At 39.9% G+C, this 20327-nt stretch overlaps 1 protein-coding gene across 1 annotated transcript in view; it reads left to right on the forward strand.

Annotated features, from left to right (window-relative positions):
* wnk1b (WNK lysine deficient protein kinase 1b) overlaps positions 1-20327 on the forward strand; it is a 116342-nt gene that overhangs the window by 50264 nt on the left and 45751 nt on the right. Inside the window, 4 exon segments of the mRNA XM_051959131.1 lie at positions 3244-3416; positions 9803-10023; positions 11923-12080; positions 19936-20024. Of these exon segments, the coding sequence (XP_051815091.1) occupies positions 3244-3416; positions 9803-10023; positions 11923-12080; positions 19936-20024 (641 nt within the window).

A 20327-nucleotide genomic window follows, 5' to 3' on the forward strand; every position in this document is an offset into this window, starting at 1 on the left:
AGCTGGTTGAAGAAACTGTTCAAACACACTCAGACAAACCAAATAAACACGTACAGATGCTCTCCTTCACAGTGATGCATAAACCTTGCTCAGGTTGTCATAAATTACTATAAAATCTACATCCTTAATGTTGCACCAGAGCTAATTCTTTAAAAAGAAAATGTAATTGTTGTGAACAACCTGAAATTTGTAAAGAAAAATAAATTCAATTTCAACGTGATTATGCCTCAGTTCATCCTTTACAAATTACAGATCACAGAGGATCTACAAAGGTACAAAACATTTAGTCACAGTTTATCTGGAACTGAACGATATAGTATTTTACTTTTGATCAAAATGACAAAATTCAGACAAAAAAGAAAAACGACAACAAGAACAAAACAAAATATTACAAAAATGAGATACAAAATGACAAAAGCGAGAAACAAAATGACAAAAATGAGACAAACGAAAAACAAAAAGAGAAAAAAGAGACGGTTACAAAGCGCCACAGAAATGGACACAAACGAGACAAAAGATGACAAAAGCAAGAAACAAAACAACAAAAAATAGACAAACAACACAAGTGAGACACAAATTGACTAAAACAATACATAAAACAACGACTAAAGCAAAACACAAAATGAAAAAGAGGACAAAAAACACAAGTGACACAAAAGGAAACACTAAACAACAAAATGAGAAACGAAATGACAAAAACACGAGACAAAAGTCGAACATAAAAAGACAAAAAGCAACAAAAATAAGACAAAATATTTTATAAATGAGAGACAAATCAAATTAATTTATGATCAGAACAATTTGCCATGGTCTAGAATTGATTTTAAATTTATAGTTTTACAAATTTTAAAATTTGCAGTTCATGTCTTCTCTGTAATTTCTACACTTTACAAAGTCGTCCACATGTTTGACACCCCTGGTTTCGGCTTTTCTTTTCCTAACATGGAAGCTGAAATGTAAACAAGCGCTCTCAACGCAGGTTGGACACACATGAACGCATGGAGGCATTTGCTCACGTGTTCATGTCCAAATCCACACACTTACACATGCACACTGAAAGTTCTTTACAGGAACTGACCTTGCCCTTTGCGTCAGTGTTTATTGAGGAATCGGTGATGGAGCTGGAATGCCCATTAAAACCAGTTTACGAGTGTGTATGTGTGCAGAATATTTCTAAGAAACGAGTCGTCCACAGGATGGAAGAATGTAGACTGTAACTTTCTTTTCTTAGCCTGTTTTGGTCGAGCTCTACATGGTTGGCTTCAGCTCTTATAGATAACAACTCGGGCTGAGCTTGGTGCGAATGTTACAGACTACGATTCACTTCCAGACAGCGACAATATGGATACAAGATGTAGGAGAAGGAAGCTGAGCATTTGGTGTATATTTCAGGAAACAATCGGGTGTGTTTATTAGTGGGAAGCAGTCATTAATCACGTAGATGACAGCAGAAAGCACATAACGTCCTGTTTCAGTCTCTACAGTTCATCAACCTCTTCATTAACGTAAAATTCACCTGCAAAAACTTTAGCGCAACGCAAATTTTTTGGTTTTAGCTTCTCAAAGCTTTGTTTTCTCAGTCTTCTCTGAAAAACCATGATTGATCAGACTGTTGATTGTCAAAATAAGCAGGCTGAAGATGTCAGGTGGGTTTCTAAAGGAGCTCGTGTCGACCTTTTTGCATTACTTGGACGTTTTATAGACCCAGTCATGATTTATTGTTGATTTATATTGAAAGTACTCATTACCTGCAGCACGTTTGTATTTTCTGAATGTTAGATTGTTAATAAAAAGTAGTGAACATGCCATGTAATGAGCCTTTTTTTGTATATACTGTGGGCTCATTTTTCACTGTAATATAGAATCCCAAACCTCTATGGAAACAACACAGCCGTGGCGAGAAGTAGAGAGAAGCCAGAAATGTTGTCCGTGCAGTTTGAAACATTTATAGGGGGGTAAATCATAAAGAAAGTTGATTTTCTGTAATTGCTTATTTGACAACAGAAGAAAAAACCTAGAATCAACAGGTGTAACTTTTTTCCAAGCACCTACACATCCTACCAATACAAGTAACTGTACATACTACGGATCTTTTCCAATGTAAATTATTCATGTATTTCCATACTTGTCTCCTAGCCTGCTCTGTGTAAACCCGTCCTGTACTTCAGGCCAGAGCGTTTCTGAATATTAGTTGTGTGACTGTTAGTCAGAGCTGAGTCACTAATGGCCTCACAGTTGTGCCAAAGAACACATAGTTTTCTGTTTATTACAGAATCTGGTTAGAGCAAGCGATTTATTGTTGGCGAATCGTTAAGTGACACATGCAGAATGAATGATAATCGTATTAATTCTAATGAAATGTCACGCGTTTATGCTCATATTAAATTAAGTTTTGTGACGGAATGAAACATGATAGATGAGTAGTTCAAGAACCTGTAAGGAAAACTCGAAATTTGATTATTCAGTTTGCTTTTACAGTTTGTGTCTCTGATAAATGGTGTCATTTTGTAGGTTTCTTTGTAAAGATAACCTGCCTTTCAAACCTGTGCCACGTTTTAGGGGGCTAATAAATAATGATTTCAGACAAGGCACTTTTGTACGAGTGGATAAACTGTTTACAGTGAGAGAGAAATATTTAAATTCAAAAAAATAAAGCAGACATGTATACCAATTTCGCTTCAGTTTGAATTTGCTTTTTCATAAATCACTTTTATGGACCAGTTTGTCAGAAGGTGCCTCACAAATAAATGCAGCGTCTAACTGTACAGATCAAAAGATGACAGGGCAAAACACAGCATCACACCCACTCTAATGGATGTTTGTAGCTTCTTTGAGCGAAGATGAAAGGACACTCCTGCTTTATCCACGCCCACAACCATTTCTAGAGCAACACAGCGATGTTTCTTTTTTGATAGTATCAGGCTTCACATTTCATCTGCATTTGTATTTTAGTGCCATGCTTGGATGCTGCATTAATGTTGGACATAAAAGTTGTTTTCATCAGCTTCTCAGACAGTAGATGTTTTGTTAGCATCTGTTATCTCTCCTCTCCGTCCATCTGCTTTTTAAGTAGCTCTTGCTTTCTTGTCTCAAAAGCTCTTCTCACTTGATTCGATTGTAACTGCATTTGCTATAACCATGTTATTGCATCGATACAGCACGGCTTTCCTGTCACATTTCAGATTGTTTTGTCTGCGTTTTGTGAATGCATGACTAACTTTCCTCTCTCTTTCCTGTGTGCAGGATCGTAAGCTGTCCAAGTCGGAGCGTCAGCGGTTCAAAGAGGAGGCCGGGATGTTAAAGGGTCTGCAGCATCCTAACATTGTCCGATTCTACGACTCCTGGGAGGGTCCCTGCAAAGGAAAGAAATGTATTGTTCTTGTCACCGAGCTGATGACATCTGGCACATTAAAAACGTGAGTATATGAGAAATACAGGGAATCTTCCAGGATGCTAGTAGAGTAGAAACTGCATTCGTGATTAGCTCTCCAAAAGAGTCTTCTCTGTGCTCTACACCTCCACAACTTGAGCTTTTCTGCATAATTTGGACTGAAACGACAAACATTTCTAGCAATTTATAAAATACGACAGAAATTGTATCCGGAATGTAAAATATGTTTTCAGATGATCGAAGGAAAAAAGCTGTAACACCTGCAGTGGCTCCTGTTTTCCCCTTCTCTCTTGATCTCTTGAAGAGCACAGCCAATGCAGATGATGACTCACCTCCAGTTTCCTTTTTCCTCTTTCCTATCGAACAAATATGCGATTTTTCTCCGTTATCAAATGTTGGAATAGGGTTCTGCGGTGGTGTTGTAAACCGCTCGTGTCTCAGCAGGGTTTCAGTGCTAATTTCAACCATTAGTGGGTCAACTAGGGTGACTGACTGGTTATATGTAGAGCATGTCTGTGTTATGTACAGTGTTTATGCCATGCGCTGCTTGGGTGTGTGCAGCTTACACAACCTTTTGGAGTGAAGTGATGCAAGATCAGACTGTACTGTAAGTCCATCAAGCTGCTTTAAACATTTTCTCATCCAATTTGAAACTTCTGATTTCACTTTACTTTCAATTTTTAATTAAATAAGCTCAGGAATAATGGGGGCACTTTATCTGTGTGTGTGATAATCTGTGGTTTTGGATGTCAGCTCCACAGGCGTCTGTCAGTCTCTGGCCCTCCACCCCCTCCCCAGATTTCACTGTAGAGAACTGACGCGTCTGTAACTGTCATTGTACACGCCGTGACTGAATGCCAGCCCTCTCCGCTGTTCAGAATAGATGCGTGTCTGCGGACGTGAATGTGATCGTTGAGCTCCCCGATACAATAAAAGGCTAAACGTGGTTTTGAGTGGCACGCAGCCTGCGCCATACAGTGCGTCGTGGGACATCGGCCCACCTGCCAGCTGCTGCTTCTGCTGCAGATTCCTCTCATTCCTGACATCATTCCTGAGCGATGGGGTTAGACGGAGACAGACGGATGACCAGACTGATAGTTGAATCTAGTTAGTCATGGAGAAAGACAAGGAGACAGAAAACCACAATCTGAGACACAGATAGTCGCATGCATAGACAAATGGATTACAGTTTAGAAGCAGCGAGGTGGAGTGACAAACCGCTGACCCACCTGTGACCACAGAATGAATTCATTCAGTGGCACAGTGCTAACAAGGACAGTAGCGCCCTCCACTGGAAGACTGAAAAAGCTTCTGATTGAATGCAGAAGCTGTGCAGATGGTCTGGATTCAGTGTCTGTCAAAATAACAGTTTAACAAAAATATATTTCTGTCTGACAACACCTTCTGTAATTCTTCACTCCCTGCAGTGTGCGGAAAGGTAGAGTTTAGTCCAGTCAGATCAGCATCATTTATGTAGCACGTTAAAGCAACAGATGTTGAGCCAAAACGCTTTTCAGTCCAGGAGTAAGACTGATGTTACAGATTGACCTAATGAATAAATAAATAAAAGTTCAGATCTGACAGTATTATTTATTAAACAAATTCATCTGACTAATTTAACAACTAAGATTAAGACTCTGCAATATTATAGAGTATACCGAATTATCTGACATTTCAATTAAGGTTAATCCTGCACAAAATTCTATATGGAAGACACAACGCAGCCAAAGATTCTCTCTGAGTAAGCAATATTTGTGACAGCAGAGAGGAAGAACTCCCTTTAGGAGTTTAGGAAAAGTTTTTCCTTTTTAGGAATTAAACATGAGTTAATAATAATAAAATATTCCAAAAAGACCTTGGTCAACAAAAAATGCAAAAAGTAATATTAAACAGGAGAAGTTGGCTGGGCATCAAGTATGATAATAAGGTAATGTTAATTAGAGTGTCCAGTAGTTTAAAAAAAGTGCCGTACTTGCAGTAAACGGTACAGAATTCTGGATGAGTTTGGATTGTCTCAATGTGTTGTACATCACTACAAAAAACAGTCATTTCCATTATCACTTAATCTACTCATTATTTGGTCTAAAAATTGCAGGAAATAATCCCAACCCACAAACCGTCAAAAATGTGGGAAAAGCTGAAATAGTGATGTTTTTTTTAAGTTTCATTTCTTCTTAAATTAGTTATCAAAGTCAGTTTTAGCAAAAATATTGCTGATACATTTCCTGTTTGACATAATACATGCAGAAAATATGTTCTTCATGCACACATGCAGGTTTTTTCAAGTACATGCAGTGCATGAATGTGTGCTTATAAAAGGATCAAGGCTGCTCGGGGATTTGGCTGATGTCCAGATGAAGACTCAGAAAGGAGAAGGACTGTTGCACGCTGAAGCTGTGGAAAAAGAAAGAGAGATGACAAGAGGGGAGGACTGATAGTGAAGGAGAAAGATTGTGAGGATGGAAATACTGACCGGCATGAGTTCAGCGTGTTAGAGGCGCCTCATCTTTGTGTGTTTCTGTATGTGTGTGTAAACGTATGTTTCTGTGCGTATGCTTATCTGTCTATGCATGTATGAAGTGTATTTACGGTCCAAATACAGTACATACATAAATAACTACATGTTTCTTAAAGTGCAAATACACATCTGTGTACTTGTCTCCTGTGTGTGTTGAAATGAGAGCACGGTTGACTGAATGTGAGATGCTGTGTGCAGTGTCACTCCAGGGCTGCATGCCACAGGGTTTAACTTGTCTGTCAACACTGTTCTGACTTCAGAATGGGCGAGAACGAAAGCAGAGGAGACAGGAGGGCGGTTAGGTAAGAGGAAGAGGGAAGAAGAGGATAGGAGGTGCGCTGCTTCCTAAGAGATTTGCAAGAAATAGAAATAAGTGAGAAATGAAGTTTTGTAATGCAGATGTGTGTTTGAGGTATTGTCACTTTAAAACGTCCCTGAAGGATTATTTTCCATCTGTTAACATGCTCTGTGTCTTGAAAGCTAGCGGTCTATTTTTGGGCTTTTAATGACATGCTGTCGAGAAGCGGTCGGAAGATGAGACTTTCATCATTTCACGTGCACGGTTAGGAGCTCCAATAGTAAAAACTAATGAGTTACTGTCAGCTTGTGATGCTGCTGACGCTGTTTTTGTTCTAGACACGTGTGGTTCACCGTTCAGATTAATTGCTCAGTCTATCATGGAGAAAATGAGTCATTAGCGGTTTAGTATAATCATCTTTTTATCCAGCAAAACAACCAGAATTTCTGCTTTCCTATTTTCTTGATTCCTTCCTTGTCTTTGTCTTCAGTGGTGGAAAATTTAATCGCTTTAGGTTTTGCACGGTTGGTCAAACAAAAGAAGAAATTTAAAGAGAGACCATCCCGGCCATGGGAAAAAATTTTTTTTCAAATTGTGTATCATCATAAAAGTCAAAAAGAGTTGGGCCTCACAGTGGCTCGGTGGTTAGCACTGTTGCCTCACAGCTCCCTGGTTCGTGTCCCAGCATGGGCATGACATCTTTCTGTGTGGAGTTTGTATGTTCTCCTGTTCATGTGTGGGTTTTCTCCAGGTTCTCCGGCTTCCTCCCACAGTTCAAAAACCTGCTGAGGTTAGTTCTAATTGTCTGTGACTGTGATGGTTTGTCTCTGTGTAGCCCTGTGATAGCCTGGTGACCTGTCCAGGATGTCTCCTGCCTTCACCATAAATCAGCTGGGATAGACTCCAGGAACTGGTGATGGTGGGAAACCCAGATCAGCAAGAAGACAGTCTGGATGACCAGCACCAGGAGGAAAATGAGGCCCAGCAGGGCATAGCTGGTAGGCACAAGAGAGAGGAGGTAGAAGAAGAAGGAGAGGACCCGTATAACAAAGAGAACGTAGAACAGGATGAAGTAAAACACCAGGAAGGACCAAGAAAGCTGGAAGATCACAGAAATGGCAGGAACAATAATGAGGAAGAGAATTACGGAGCGGAGGTAGATTAGGATACAGCTGGTCGAGACAAGGGAACCAACTGGAGAGCAGAAATGAAGGACGGACGTGAACATTGACCAGTTGCAGTGCCTTTTTTGGCAGCCTGTAGAGAGAGTCAGGTATTTCTTTCTCTTGATTCTCAAAGAAATAAAACCAGCCATCCATTCAGAATTCCAGTTAGGAAAATCTGGATATCAAGCTTGGAAGAAGGGGATGTTATTCCAACCACAGTGGGGTTGGAATGGATCAAATACACCGTGGAAAAGGAACGTATTCTGTTTTTTTGTTATCGTTTCCCTCTGAAAAGAAGTGGAGTTGAAGAATAGCGTGGCATCAAATAGAAAGTAAATTGCAGCACTTCAGTGAGTGTGCTTCTACTTGTGCTGCTCCACTCGACAGTCTGGATGAGGGTTGGAGCAGACTGGTCTGTGATGCTCAGTCCAGCATTGTCTGAGCTGCTTCTGAATATTTAGGCCAGTTTTGCGGTCGCTGCATTGTTCCAACAGCTAGTGATACTCTGGAGCTGAAAGTGAAGCTGGAGACAGACTCATCGATGCTGCTGTGCATCAGGTCAGCTGTCTGGACTCAGAGTAGGAAACCCAAGAGGGAATCTGCACTTGAGACGACAATATTTTTTGCAGGGTCAGTCAGCCGCCTGTTTTTCAGCAAGACTGCAGATGCATTTGGTCTGAGCTAAGTTTGAACATTGAATTAAATGTGGTATATAGGTCAAGAATAAGATTCTACCTTAAGAAGCAGCAAAATCTAGCTGAATTGAATTTCTGTGCCCATTGTGAAGCCGGAAAATGAGCGCGTTTCAGGCGATCCTAAAGATGCTGAGAGGTGAAACGGCTGAACTCCTTTGAATCATCTGAATGATTAGTGGATGACTCAGGAGTGCAGCCTGTTTCCCATGTGTCACTGTTACTGTTTGGCAGCCTTCTTGAATTTCACGGAATTGCTGAGGAGGGGAAGCCGTGCAAGTCTCCAGCTGATAAGAGAAAATGGGAAATGGTAGAATGCAAATATTGATTTTAAATTAGCTTATCAAGACTGGCCGAGGAAGGAATTTGACAGAAGCGCCGTCATCAAATGGCTGAATCTGATTTAGCTAATAAAAAAGAAACGACTGAATGCTTCAGCCACAGGATTTGACTGACAGTAAGAGAAGTGATCAATCTGGAAATTTCTCTGCTAACTGAGATGTTTTCCTCTAGTTTCCTCCTGCATTCCTACGACATACAAACCAGGTGGATTTATTCCTGGTCGCCCACAGGTGTGGATCCGTGTTTGCTCTGTAATATCTGGCAGCCTATCAAAGGGTGTTTCCCTGCTTTCCTCACGGTGAACACTGAGAGTTTCCAGACTCCGGTAACTCTGAACAGGAATGAGTGGGCAGAGACAGCAGTGAACTGAAACTAAAATTGCTTCAGGATTCAAAAGTAAACAATCTGGACAATTAGACATGTCAAAAAAGAGGGGCATGGGGATGACCAAGCTGCAAGATGCGATTAATTTGATTAATTTATGAAATGAAATGAAATCAGTTCATTGAAAAATGGCTGATGTGCTTTAATATGACTGCAACAGATTTTTTTAGTAGTTGCAGAAGCATTTGACACGTGTCTGAGATTGTGTTTGGATTTTTTAAAACTTAGTGGTGGTAAAATTGCTAAAATGAATGAATTAAATAGTTAAATGGCTGTTTTAATGGAACTCTCTTCTACAAAGTTCAGCTGAATGAAGACAAAACCTCTGAACGTTGGCTTTTCATTGCCTTTGCATTTGCCACTTTTTAAATTAAGCCGTTTCATACAGTTTTATCTAGATTAAAAAAGGCTTTGAAGATAAAAAGCAAGTTTTAAATCGTGTTTGTCTCATTAGTTTAGTGTTTATTTGCAGTGTTGGTCTCATGTCGGCACCAGAATGTCTGTCAATAGCCGAGTGTGTTTATTTGTGTGTGTTTGTGTGCACACTTAGGCCTCTGTGAGTATTTATGATGATCTCTATGGTGGGGTTGTCTAACAGTTGTCCTTTTTTGTTATGTAAGCTTCATACTTCAATCGAAGCGTTATCTGCATTTTTGCTGTTATTTGGCTATCACCCGCCTTTTCATGCTTTAATTTGGAATAATTAATTACCTCGATTTTAGTGTCCTGGAGAAATATGTGGAATATTATACTCTGAAAAGAGTTCAAGGGGTTCATCTGAGTTTTCCTCAACGTCCATAGAAGTTGATTTCGTGGTAGTGCAGCAGCTTTGGTTTTGGATTTTGGCATTCAGAGAGGCCTCTTGTTGACAGCTGCTGTGTTGGGACATTTGAATGGGAACATAGCTGCGGATGCAGGATTGAATCTGCTTCTCTCTACATTTTTTGTCCACTTTGTCTTGCTTTATTCAATGACAGCGTCTCATTTTTGTGTAATTTCTGTGTCTTGCAGCTACCTGAAGCGCTTCAAGGTGATGAAAATCAAAGTCCTTCGCTCATGGTGCAGACAAATCCTCAAAGGCCTTCACTTCCTGCACACCAGAGCTCCACCCATCATTCATAGAGACCTGAAATGCGACAACATCTTTATCACGGGGCCCACGGGCTCGGTGAAGATCGGAGACTTGGGGTTAGCGACGCTAAAGAGGGCCTCATTTGCCAAGAGTGTCATCGGTAGGAAAACACATGAAGACGTAGGGTTCTTTTCCATGCAGACACACCTGTCTGTTCTCAGGCACAACACTGTAGAACAGAATAAAATGTTGACGTTTATGAAGCTGTAGTGGCTTTACACGAACACGTCTATGCATGCAATCTCGTAAAAAGCAATTAAAAAAAAAACACAGACACATTCTGTACCACGCACGCCTACTGTAGATTAATTTTGTTACTTCAAAACTGTCTGGTTGTTACAGCAAACCGCAGGTATTTGAAAAGTGAAACTCACACCAGTCAGTCTGTTAGTAAGCTAGGATTAAGCTGTCTGGAGGTGTAATGGCTGCATGTACACACCAGAGATGCACTGCAACACGCACCCTGCTTACAATACACATCTGAACACACAAGACGACTAAAGGCTCGGCTGTGCTCCGTATAATAACTCGGCTGCCTCTCAGTAGTCTACTTGTACAGCTGACCACAGGCATTCTGATATTCTCGTGTTTTCTCACACACCAAGTGCATGAAAGCGCATATTTTCGTGCACTAGAGGCAAGAATGATATGGTTAGTAAATCTCACAGCCTCTTTGTAGTAATTAGGCAGACCTCAAGCATTTGGACACATGCAGAAATCCACACACACAAAACAAATATGTGGTACCAGTAAGTGAGTTTTAGATTTCCAGCTGTGTTTAGGGATTTCATTAGATTTTGTTCTCTCGCTGAATAAAACATTTTAGTATTTTTAGTATGTGCCTTTATGACGTTTAAAGCACTTGACTCTCATAGTGTGTAAAGTAGGAGTATGCCTTGTTTTGTATGTTTTGCCTGATAGAAATTACATCTAGATATGTCACAAAATGATCAGTGTATTGAAATAAATGGAGATACATTTGAGGGGTAACAAAACTTTCAAGTGGTATTACTGTCGGCACCACTGTCACAAAGATCAGATCAATTTTCTTTTTCCTCAAAACCAAGCAACTTGATTGTATTAATACAGAGTTGTGTCTTATTAACATCAAATTTAATGTGGTAAAAATGATGCCAACTGAATACTGGTTTTGAACCACTGCAAGTCCCAGCGTTCTCTCCATTGAGTAAATGTCCATCTGAAGTTTGCTGTTTTATTAGGTTCCTTTGACAGCGAGGCTTATTTTCTGTTGCCGAGTAGAGTTTCCTCAGTTACTCCACCATCCATGCATTTTACATGAAGCTTTCATTTTCCCAGAAGATTTTAGACCAAGTGGTAGATAGAAATGCACAGTGGGAGCAAGGCTTATATGTAACCAATCAAAACAATGATTGTCAGTGTTCTTTAGCCATCACAATGTGCAATCAACATTCAGTTTAAAGCAAAAAATCTTGTTTATTGACAGTTGCGAAAGGAAAAAAATGTGATGGATTTTTATCCTCATTTTTATCAGGTCCATCTTCTTGCAGTCTCTGGGAACTAGAGGTGTTATTGATTAATCATTAATTGGTTAATTGATGTTAAGGATTTAACTGATAAGACAATTACAGGCAAGGCAGAAGACATGCATGTCAGAAAAAATATTGTAGATCAGCTGTAGTACCAGGATATTCCACCAGGTCTCTTACTATGTCATGTGACGTTTGTTGCGTGACTGGAATTAGGCTATACATTGGCTTGTAGTTTTGTATCTCATGATTAAGTGACTATTGGTTAATAACCCTGCAATGTTTCAGTTACAGAAACTTTTCAAAATTTGTATCCCTGGTACGAACATTTTTGTTTTTCTGAAAGACTGATAAGTAAAATCTACAGTATGCATTTCTCAGCAGTACATAGGAAGGAAAACAAGCACAGAGCCTTCAAAATGTTTTGAGGGAGCCATCTAAACTCCAAGCACGATGTAAAAGTACATTTTCTTTTCTCCTTTCTTCACCAGGTACCCCAGAGTTTATGGCTCCAGAGATGTATGAAGAGAAGTATGATGAATCTGTGGATGTCTACGCCTTCGGGATGTGCATGCTGGAGATGGCTACCTCAGAGTACCCGTACTCTGAATGTCAAAACGCTGCCCAGATTTACAGAAGAGTTACTAGTGTAAGTCTGCATTCCCTGTTCAGTATGTGTGCAACAGAGTGTGAAACTGTTCCTTTTCACTGCCACAGCTGAGAGTGGTAATAGAGCACGGAGACACCACGTCGTGGCATTCATGTGTTGTATCTGACAGCCTTGTTTGTAGTTTCATCCATTCCTCCACCCCGCTCCCCCCCCCACACTTGTTTACTGACTGTATTAATAAGTTTGGCATGAGCTGCAGGACATCCAGTCATATGACGATGTTTTTGCACAGATTATTCTCTCTTGCCTATGCTCCCTCCTTTTCAGATTCTGTCTCGGTCCGGCTTGCAAAAAGATAAGAACAGTCGAACCGTAACACTGTGGCTACACCTTATTTTTGGCTGCCTTTTCTTCTCCACCAGTAGAGAGTAGTGCTGAGCCTGCCTGGCTGTTACAGGTCAAAATCATTGATCAAACAATATTGTTTTGAGGCACTTGTGAGTGTTTTCTCTGAGTTTTTTTCAGGGAGGGTTGGAACTAAATGGAGAACAAAGGAAAAAACATTGAGGGTTTGTGTTGAACCACAGACAGAATCTAATATATTAAATATAATAGGAGTTTGACAGTGTTTTGAAATGAAGAAAAATTGCATTCTGTGCTGTGTTTTGGCATTTAAGAGTTTCTTAAAAGTGTTTTTTGATGTTCTGAAAGGTGGCAAAGGGTGTGTCAACCGCAACTCTTGAAACTCGTGTTGGTGTGAATCCATATTTTACTGGAGCTTTCTGTTGACAATCAGGTAGACGCTGGCATCAACCCATCCAGCCAGAATCGATACGCCTAATTCCCTTTCAGAGCTTGTAACGTTTCCAGTTTTATGAAATTTATATGACATGAGAACGCTATAAGGAAAAAAATAGAAAAAACGAGAGACACAAAAACACAGGGAGAGGAACCGATGCAATCAGAGACTGTTTTAAAGTGCTGCTGACAACACACTCAGAGTCAGATTAGAGCTGTCTGCCTCCTTTATTCACAGAGCTGAGTCAAACTCTGCGGAGGCTGACAGTGATGGTTAATGGGCCAGAGGTATTTACTAGAAATCTGCTTTTTTCTCTCTGCCCTCCATTATCAGTTGTCTCTCCCTGTGTCCCTTACTTATTAGATATTTTATGTCAATTCTATATTTTTCCTCACTGAAAATATGAAATAATTTACATTTTTGCTGAAGCATCAATGCAAACAAACAGGATGCTCGAAACACTCGGTAATTATATTTTACTTGATAATTAGGTTCAGGCAAACGATGGAAGAGCTACCAGTGTTTCAGTAGTTCAGAGACTGTAAAATGCAGAAACAATTTGTTATGTAGCTGTTGTCTCCTATGAAATCGTCTTTTTGTGCAGCAATACACTGCTCTGAGTGCTCCTGTTGTGTTTGGAAAGCTCTTTAGAAGTCACACTCTGCAAGCACCATCTGTGGCATATGTTAGATTTTCATCATTGTCAGTCCAGCAACTCTGCAGCTTGAATTTTGTTTTGGGGAGGAGGAACAAATCGCAGGGAGCCGAATCTGAGTGGAGTGGAGCACGATATTTGTGTTGGTGTGGCCAAAAACATAGGCACTGTCATGGTGGATCGCCTGCTTTCTACAGGTCATGTAGCTCCTGTTGCTTGTACCAAATGTTCAACATCAGACACCTAAGAATGTTTACTAGGAAATCTGCCCCGGCAGTCTGACAGCTGGGGGCAAATTCAAGGTGCGTATCCTTGTAAATTTCAATGAAAATGATGTTCGTGCTCTTGGGATGCTCTTGACTTGATGCATCTTCTTTGTTCTTTGAGACTGTGTCCTGGCTGGTCTCTTGATCAAAACTATATATATTTGCGTAACATCATGTGGAATCCTGATTTATGAGAGTCATGATACGTGTTCACAGGAATGTTGGACTATGCGGTGTCATGATAGGTGACCGTTACTACCAAGCAAACATGGGTTGTGCCTGATTGGGCAAATGTTTCACTTTCGGTCCGTCTGCTCCAACACTGTGACTAATTTGGAAATGTGATTATACTGGAAAAAAATTTCACCGAAATGTGTTTCTGAAAACATTTAACATGAGAAATAAGCCACACGCTTGGTGAATCTGTTTTAATTTTGGGTCAATATTTAGTTCATTTGCATAAAGTAGCATAGACCTCAACTTTTTATGCACATGAGGAGTAGGGATGTGTCTTGAAATGCAATGCTATGGTACCAGAATGGATTGCTCAGCTGCTTACATACACAGTGATGGATCATGTGGACCATACCATGTTTGTATGCAGGAACAGGAACAGACTTAACTTTTTGATTGGACCTCTGACTTGACCGCTGGTTCCAGCCATAATATTACAAGAAGCTTATAATGTAGATGAGTGCATCGTCCTCCACAGCTTAAACAAATGCTTCTGTTACTTCAGGTGAAGTCCAACATTAAAGTTTAATAACTTCAGACTCAGCAGTGTAAGTTTTTTCTTTGATGTGTATATCAAAAGTTAAAAATGGAATTCCTTCCAAGCATGCATTTATTTTTTATTTCTCGTGCCTTTAATTTGAATGTGCTGGCCGTACAGATGTTAATGCTACTTTTGTATTAGTTTTCATTTTATGTATTTATTATTTACGCGTTCGTGGTTGCTCTCATTTGCTTTCATGCATATTCCGTTTTATTTCGCTAAAGGAGCTGATGAACTCCTTCAGTCCACACTTTCTGACCAGCACATTCAAATAGAAAGGATTTGGATTAAGATTGCCTCCAACCTAGAAACACACAGAACCAGTCCGGTGTGTTTCTTCTTCTGTCATCTCGTCACCTTTGAATGTCTGAATTTATGTTAAAAGCTTCATAGACAGTATCAATTCAGACAGTATGTTTCAGTCCATATGTTAGGCTGGCCTTCTGTCTCTCTTGCTGTTCTGTCCTTTCCCCCTCTCTCACTCACACAAAGCTGAAATTGCATCCTCAATTTGATTAAACCATATTTGATTATTGAAGTGACCTCAGCCTTTTGGTTCACAGTTCTGTTTGTGTGCATGTGTTTGAATTATGTCTGACAGCTGTGATTTGATACACTGGAAGCAACAGCGCATTTTTCAAAAACAATTAGTCAAGCAGCAAAATTCAGTCATCTGTATTTATTATTATTGCACACAACCTCGTGACAACCCCAGGGGACCTCAGTCACCTGCTTCCTTTCATTTCAGTGCTTAATCCATCCAACCAGCTCTCTATCCTCCATTCCTCCATCTGCCTGTCGTCACAAAGTTAGTTAACTCCTGATTTGCTTCCAAATAATAAAATTTCAAATGTATGACAGGCACTCAAACAGAAAATGCTGAGTTATTGTGCAGATGGATTATTACTCTGCCGAGGAACGCGGTAAAGTTATTTGGCGATCAGCGTTGGTCTGTCTGTCTGTTCGCAACATTTCTCAAAAACAGACTGGATTTGGACAACGGATTTGGTTAAAATTTTCAGGGAAGGTCAGAAATGACACAAGGACCAAGTGATTGGATTTTGGCAGTGATGCAGCTTATGCTCTAGAGCCACAGATTTGTTCAGATTTCTGTATTTTTGTGCGATAGCGGCACAGCGTCACTGTAACTGTGACAGCTTATCAGGACTTGTCTGTGGGAAATGATACAAGGAGCAGTTGATTAATGTGGGGGGTTTCTGAGTCCCATGAATTGCTGCCGTCTGCTACATATTAAGGTCATGATTCGGTATCTGTACATAACGTCACACGCATAACACACTAGCCTAGCTTAGCTAGACTGTATTCCCGTTATAAGGGATATACGGGAATACGGTCTAGCCCTCCTCCATTGACACATTTTGACAGGTTTTCAAGCTCTGAGCAGATCAGACCGAACCAATCAGAGCACCAGAGGCGGGAGATAACGATGCGACCGCAACAGAGCGAGGTTTCTCTCGTGTGCTTTCCTCTGTTTTGCATGGGCTGAATTTGTCCTTAAAATCTCAACAAGAAGCAGCTCTTAAAGCTTTTCTTTTTAAAAAGGATGTATTTTTAATTCCGGCAGGCTGTACGATAGAATGCGTAATGCTGCCCTCCACTGTTGAAAGGGAGAGCTTAGATTTTCCTCAGGACCCCTGTACGGCGAAGGAAGCTGTTAAAACTACAAAACATCATGGCGGAAAGGCAATTGTTAAGTCGCTTAGTGATTGCGTCACACATATGTTACGCTGATTGGCTCTCTCCAATTCAAACTGTGATCGGTAGTCCCGCCTCTGGGCTAGATTTGGTTCAATGGAGCAGTTCCAGACTGACTTTATGTGTATTTGTAATACACAATATAAAGGCTGTCTGGTCCCCAGGCAAATAACACATACCTGTGTTCAGCGCAAGATCATTTTGTTTGTAGGTACATCTATATTAAATGGTCACATTCTATGTTGCCATGATTTCTGACCATGAATAACTAATAAACAAATGCTGCATTTCTGACCATGCCTTATGGGGGAATGAACAGCACTGGTGGAGTGCTGCACTCTCTGAGTGCGTTTTTAGTTTAGCTTGTTAAGACAGTCTCCATTTACTCAAATAGGTCACTTAAAAAATGTGCCTTTTAGATGTACGTTATGCCACTTCTGCTTCTAGCGGTCTCTCAAATAAAACATTATTAAAAGACTTAATTGAATGACATTGTGAAGTAGCGTGGAATGATGGGAGTTGTTGTCTTCACGACCCTTGCTGATGAAAATTTAGCTTAGACTCAGGTTGAAATCACACTGTTGCAGACAAGGAAATTTATTAGTTTTATTCAGTTTTAGTCACCTAAATGTACCTTAAGTTATATATCATTCTAATGAAATATCTGTAAGTAAAGTTACCAAACGTGTGATTAGATGAGCCCCTTACCCATGCAGTGGCTGTAGCAGACATTGACATCAATTCAGCACAAAAAGTCAGAAGAATCATACTATAATAACTGTAATCCATCACACATAAGGCAAACAAACAATCGTCAAGCTGCAACTTTGCTTCTTGCTACTGCTGACATCTTTGTCAATATATTTGACACAAAAAATCACAGATAAATTCATAAAATAAGAGATTTCTCTGAGTTTCACCATTGGACACATTTGTGATATCAGTCCACGAGCCAACAAAATATTCAACATTGGTCTAGTGGTTTTTAGCATAGACTGTGTTTAAGTGATGGAGGTCCTCCAAGTGTAAAAACTGAAACTGATCTACAAGTGTCTTAAACCTGCATTCTGTCTATCATCCACCAGAGGCCAACTTTTCTGGATACAAAAAGAAGTTTGATTGTGTAGAAGTCTATGAGAAAATGGTCCTACTTTTCATTTTCTTTGTCAGTAAACATTTTTCAGAGTTTATGGTCTCAATTGGCAGTTTCACATCAACCTCAACACAGCGTGATATTCATTTTGTAAACGATGGTCCCATTTACAGTACAACAGACTATACAGCAGGGTACATTTCAAGGCGGGGATACAGTGTGATTGACACAAAGCAGCGGTGTAAATGTGTCATAAGTGGTTGAAAAATGCAAGATGGTCACAGCCAAATTTCAAACTTGGTTCCAGAGCTTGGTGACATTATGGTTGCTAAGCCATCTTTTATGTATAGTCTACATTTTTTGTACATTTTAATGTGGAAATGTTCCATATCACACCTATATTTCCTTGTTCTTTCAGGATATTTCCAGTAAACTACATTTTGTTTTTTGTTTTTTTTAACCATGATACCATTCATGGAAGTTGCTCTGTTGATTCCTGTTCATCTTGACCTTCTCTTGAATTATATTAGACTGTATCACCAGGCTGTATGATCTGAGTTTGCAGCCTGATCTGCAGTTGGACGCAAACTGATGCTTGTTACTGTAAAAATCTGAAGGGCTGCAAGACAATTAACAGGATAGAAAAAAAAGTAATTTATTTTTTTCAATCTTCCTGTCCTGTGAATTCCTGAATATATGTACTGTTGGGGTTTTAAAATCATTTCTGAAATATTAAAATTGAAATAGTATATGCTGTATTATTTCACTTTATTGCAAGGTGTGGACTATGCTTTATAGCTTATCTTCTTGTACTTTGATGCCCAGCGTTGTTGACATGCTTCATGGTCCGTCTCCTTCTGGAACATTCCTGGCCTCCAATCAGCCTTATTAAACTAAAAATCTAGCTTTCCTTCCATCTTTCTCTCTCTAACCCTCCCTTCTTCTGTCAGACTTAATACCATTACTTCCTCCATCAGTCCTAACTTTGTTTGGCCCTGGAATCTCAGGATGTGTGTGAGTGCCGAAGTCGGTGTTTGTGTGTGAAACAGAGTGAAAGGCAGAAAGAGATGGGGGTTGTTATGTAATGGTGAACTGGTTGGGCAGCAGGAGAGAAGCAGGCCAAGGAAGAAAAGAAAGGAAGGCCAGGCTGGAGGGGAAGGGCAGAAGTAAATGGGCATTTGCCCGTGTTCAGGTTGAGCCAGACGGTCTGTCTGCCTGACGAGCAGTCAGTTAGTCAAACACTTTAGGCTAAAACTTTCTTCAGAGGCATCTGTCAGTCAAATAGCTCGCCTGTCCACTTCTCTGAATACTTTCTGGGTAAGTTGCTCTTTGACAAATCTTAAAATGGTCTGTCTACCACTTCTTTTCTTATTCCACTTGGCTTTCTCATCGTCTTCCGGCTTTTTTTTTTTTTTTTTTTTTTTTTTTTAATGGTTCAACTTTGTGAGTCACTGTGTGAATTTGATATATGTGATGTTAGGAAACCGATATCTGTTAGAGATCTGTGTGAATTAGTTGAATGCTTTACTGATTATTTAATCTGTCTGATATCTAATTTTATTAACCACATTTTAGGTGGGCTCTGCTGAACTTGCAGATTTGACACAGAACTAGTCATTGACAGACAAATGGAGAGAAACTTGCATTTTATTTTGCACTTCATCTTCTTTCTGCTTTACTGTCTTTGCGTCAGTCTATTTTGTCCCCTATTAACTCTGATGCAAGCAATGTTTGGATGAATATAATGGTCATTAAGAAGCCCGCAGCTGAAACTAGATGGGTCTTTACATGCTCCTTGTTCTTAGTTACTCAGAAGTATCTAGAATCTGTTACTGAGGTCTTTTCAGTCCATTATCATTAAACAGTAAATCAGTACATTGTGTCATGCCTTGTCATGCTAATGTGTCTTATCTGCCTTCTACTTTAGATATGTTTTGTCTTTTATTTTCCCTACCTTTTCTACAGTGAGACATTTCCTTTCTTTACTAGTATTAGGCCGTAGAAGTTCCCTCTTTTGATGCCAGACTTCTGAATGGGTTCCCGCTGACTTTTTCCATTAGCGTTTCACCTCGAAATGTGCTCTAGAGCTCTTAATTGGGTCTGAAAAGCTTTTATTCATTGTTTATTCCAGTGAGGACAACTGGGTTAATGTGGAATTCAACCCTGGGCCAAACTTTCAACTGGGCAATCTCTTGCACTTCAGGACCTTAAACAAGATTTAATTTCTTTTAATTTAATAAATGTCAGCAACAGAATATGAGTTTCTCGTTTAATATTAACTCTTGTTTCTATTTTTATGTTTTACATGCTATTTCTGTTTGCCTAAACTAAAGAAAACAATTATTTAAATCATTAGGTACAAAGACAAATTGAGTAGCTGAGCATGAATGTGTTTTCTGGAACTAAATTAGGTGGTTAACGGGGTTATTGTTGAGTAAATGGTGGTGGTTAGTCTCACTCATGCAGTCTTTATAAAGAGCAGGGTTGTATTTTTGTCTTCTTTCTTCACCTTGTGTGTGTCTGATCCTTTGCGTGTTCGACTTCTCAGAACCGTCCTTCCCTTCACCGCTCTTCTGTTTTGTTTGTGCAGGGAGTGAAGCCTGCCAGTTTTGACAAGGTAGCCATTCCTGAGGTGAAGGAAATTATAGAGGGCTGCATCAGGACAAACAAGGACGAGCGGTGAGTCGCACAAACAGAGACGGTCAATGCTAAATATGGATCTGTTGACAGGTCGTGATTTCTTGGAATTTGCATTTTCCGATGGACTGAAGTCACATCCTCCAGAGTTTGGCCAGATTCACAGACGGAACACTTGCTTTCGGTCGTCTGTGTCAGTAAAAACAATGGATTCTGCCATCACCACAACACACAATAACACATGATGGTAGCATTTAAGTGGTTTTGTCACGCTCCTCTCTTATTTTTACTCAACGTTTGCTCATTTTTCACTGCAAGTGAAGTCCTGCACCGCTACTGAAACAG

Source organism: Acanthochromis polyacanthus, chromosome 1 (genome assembly GCF_021347895.1).
Source record: "Acanthochromis polyacanthus isolate Apoly-LR-REF ecotype Palm Island chromosome 1, KAUST_Apoly_ChrSc, whole genome shotgun sequence".
NCBI lineage: Eukaryota > Metazoa > Chordata > Actinopteri > Pomacentridae > Acanthochromis > Acanthochromis polyacanthus.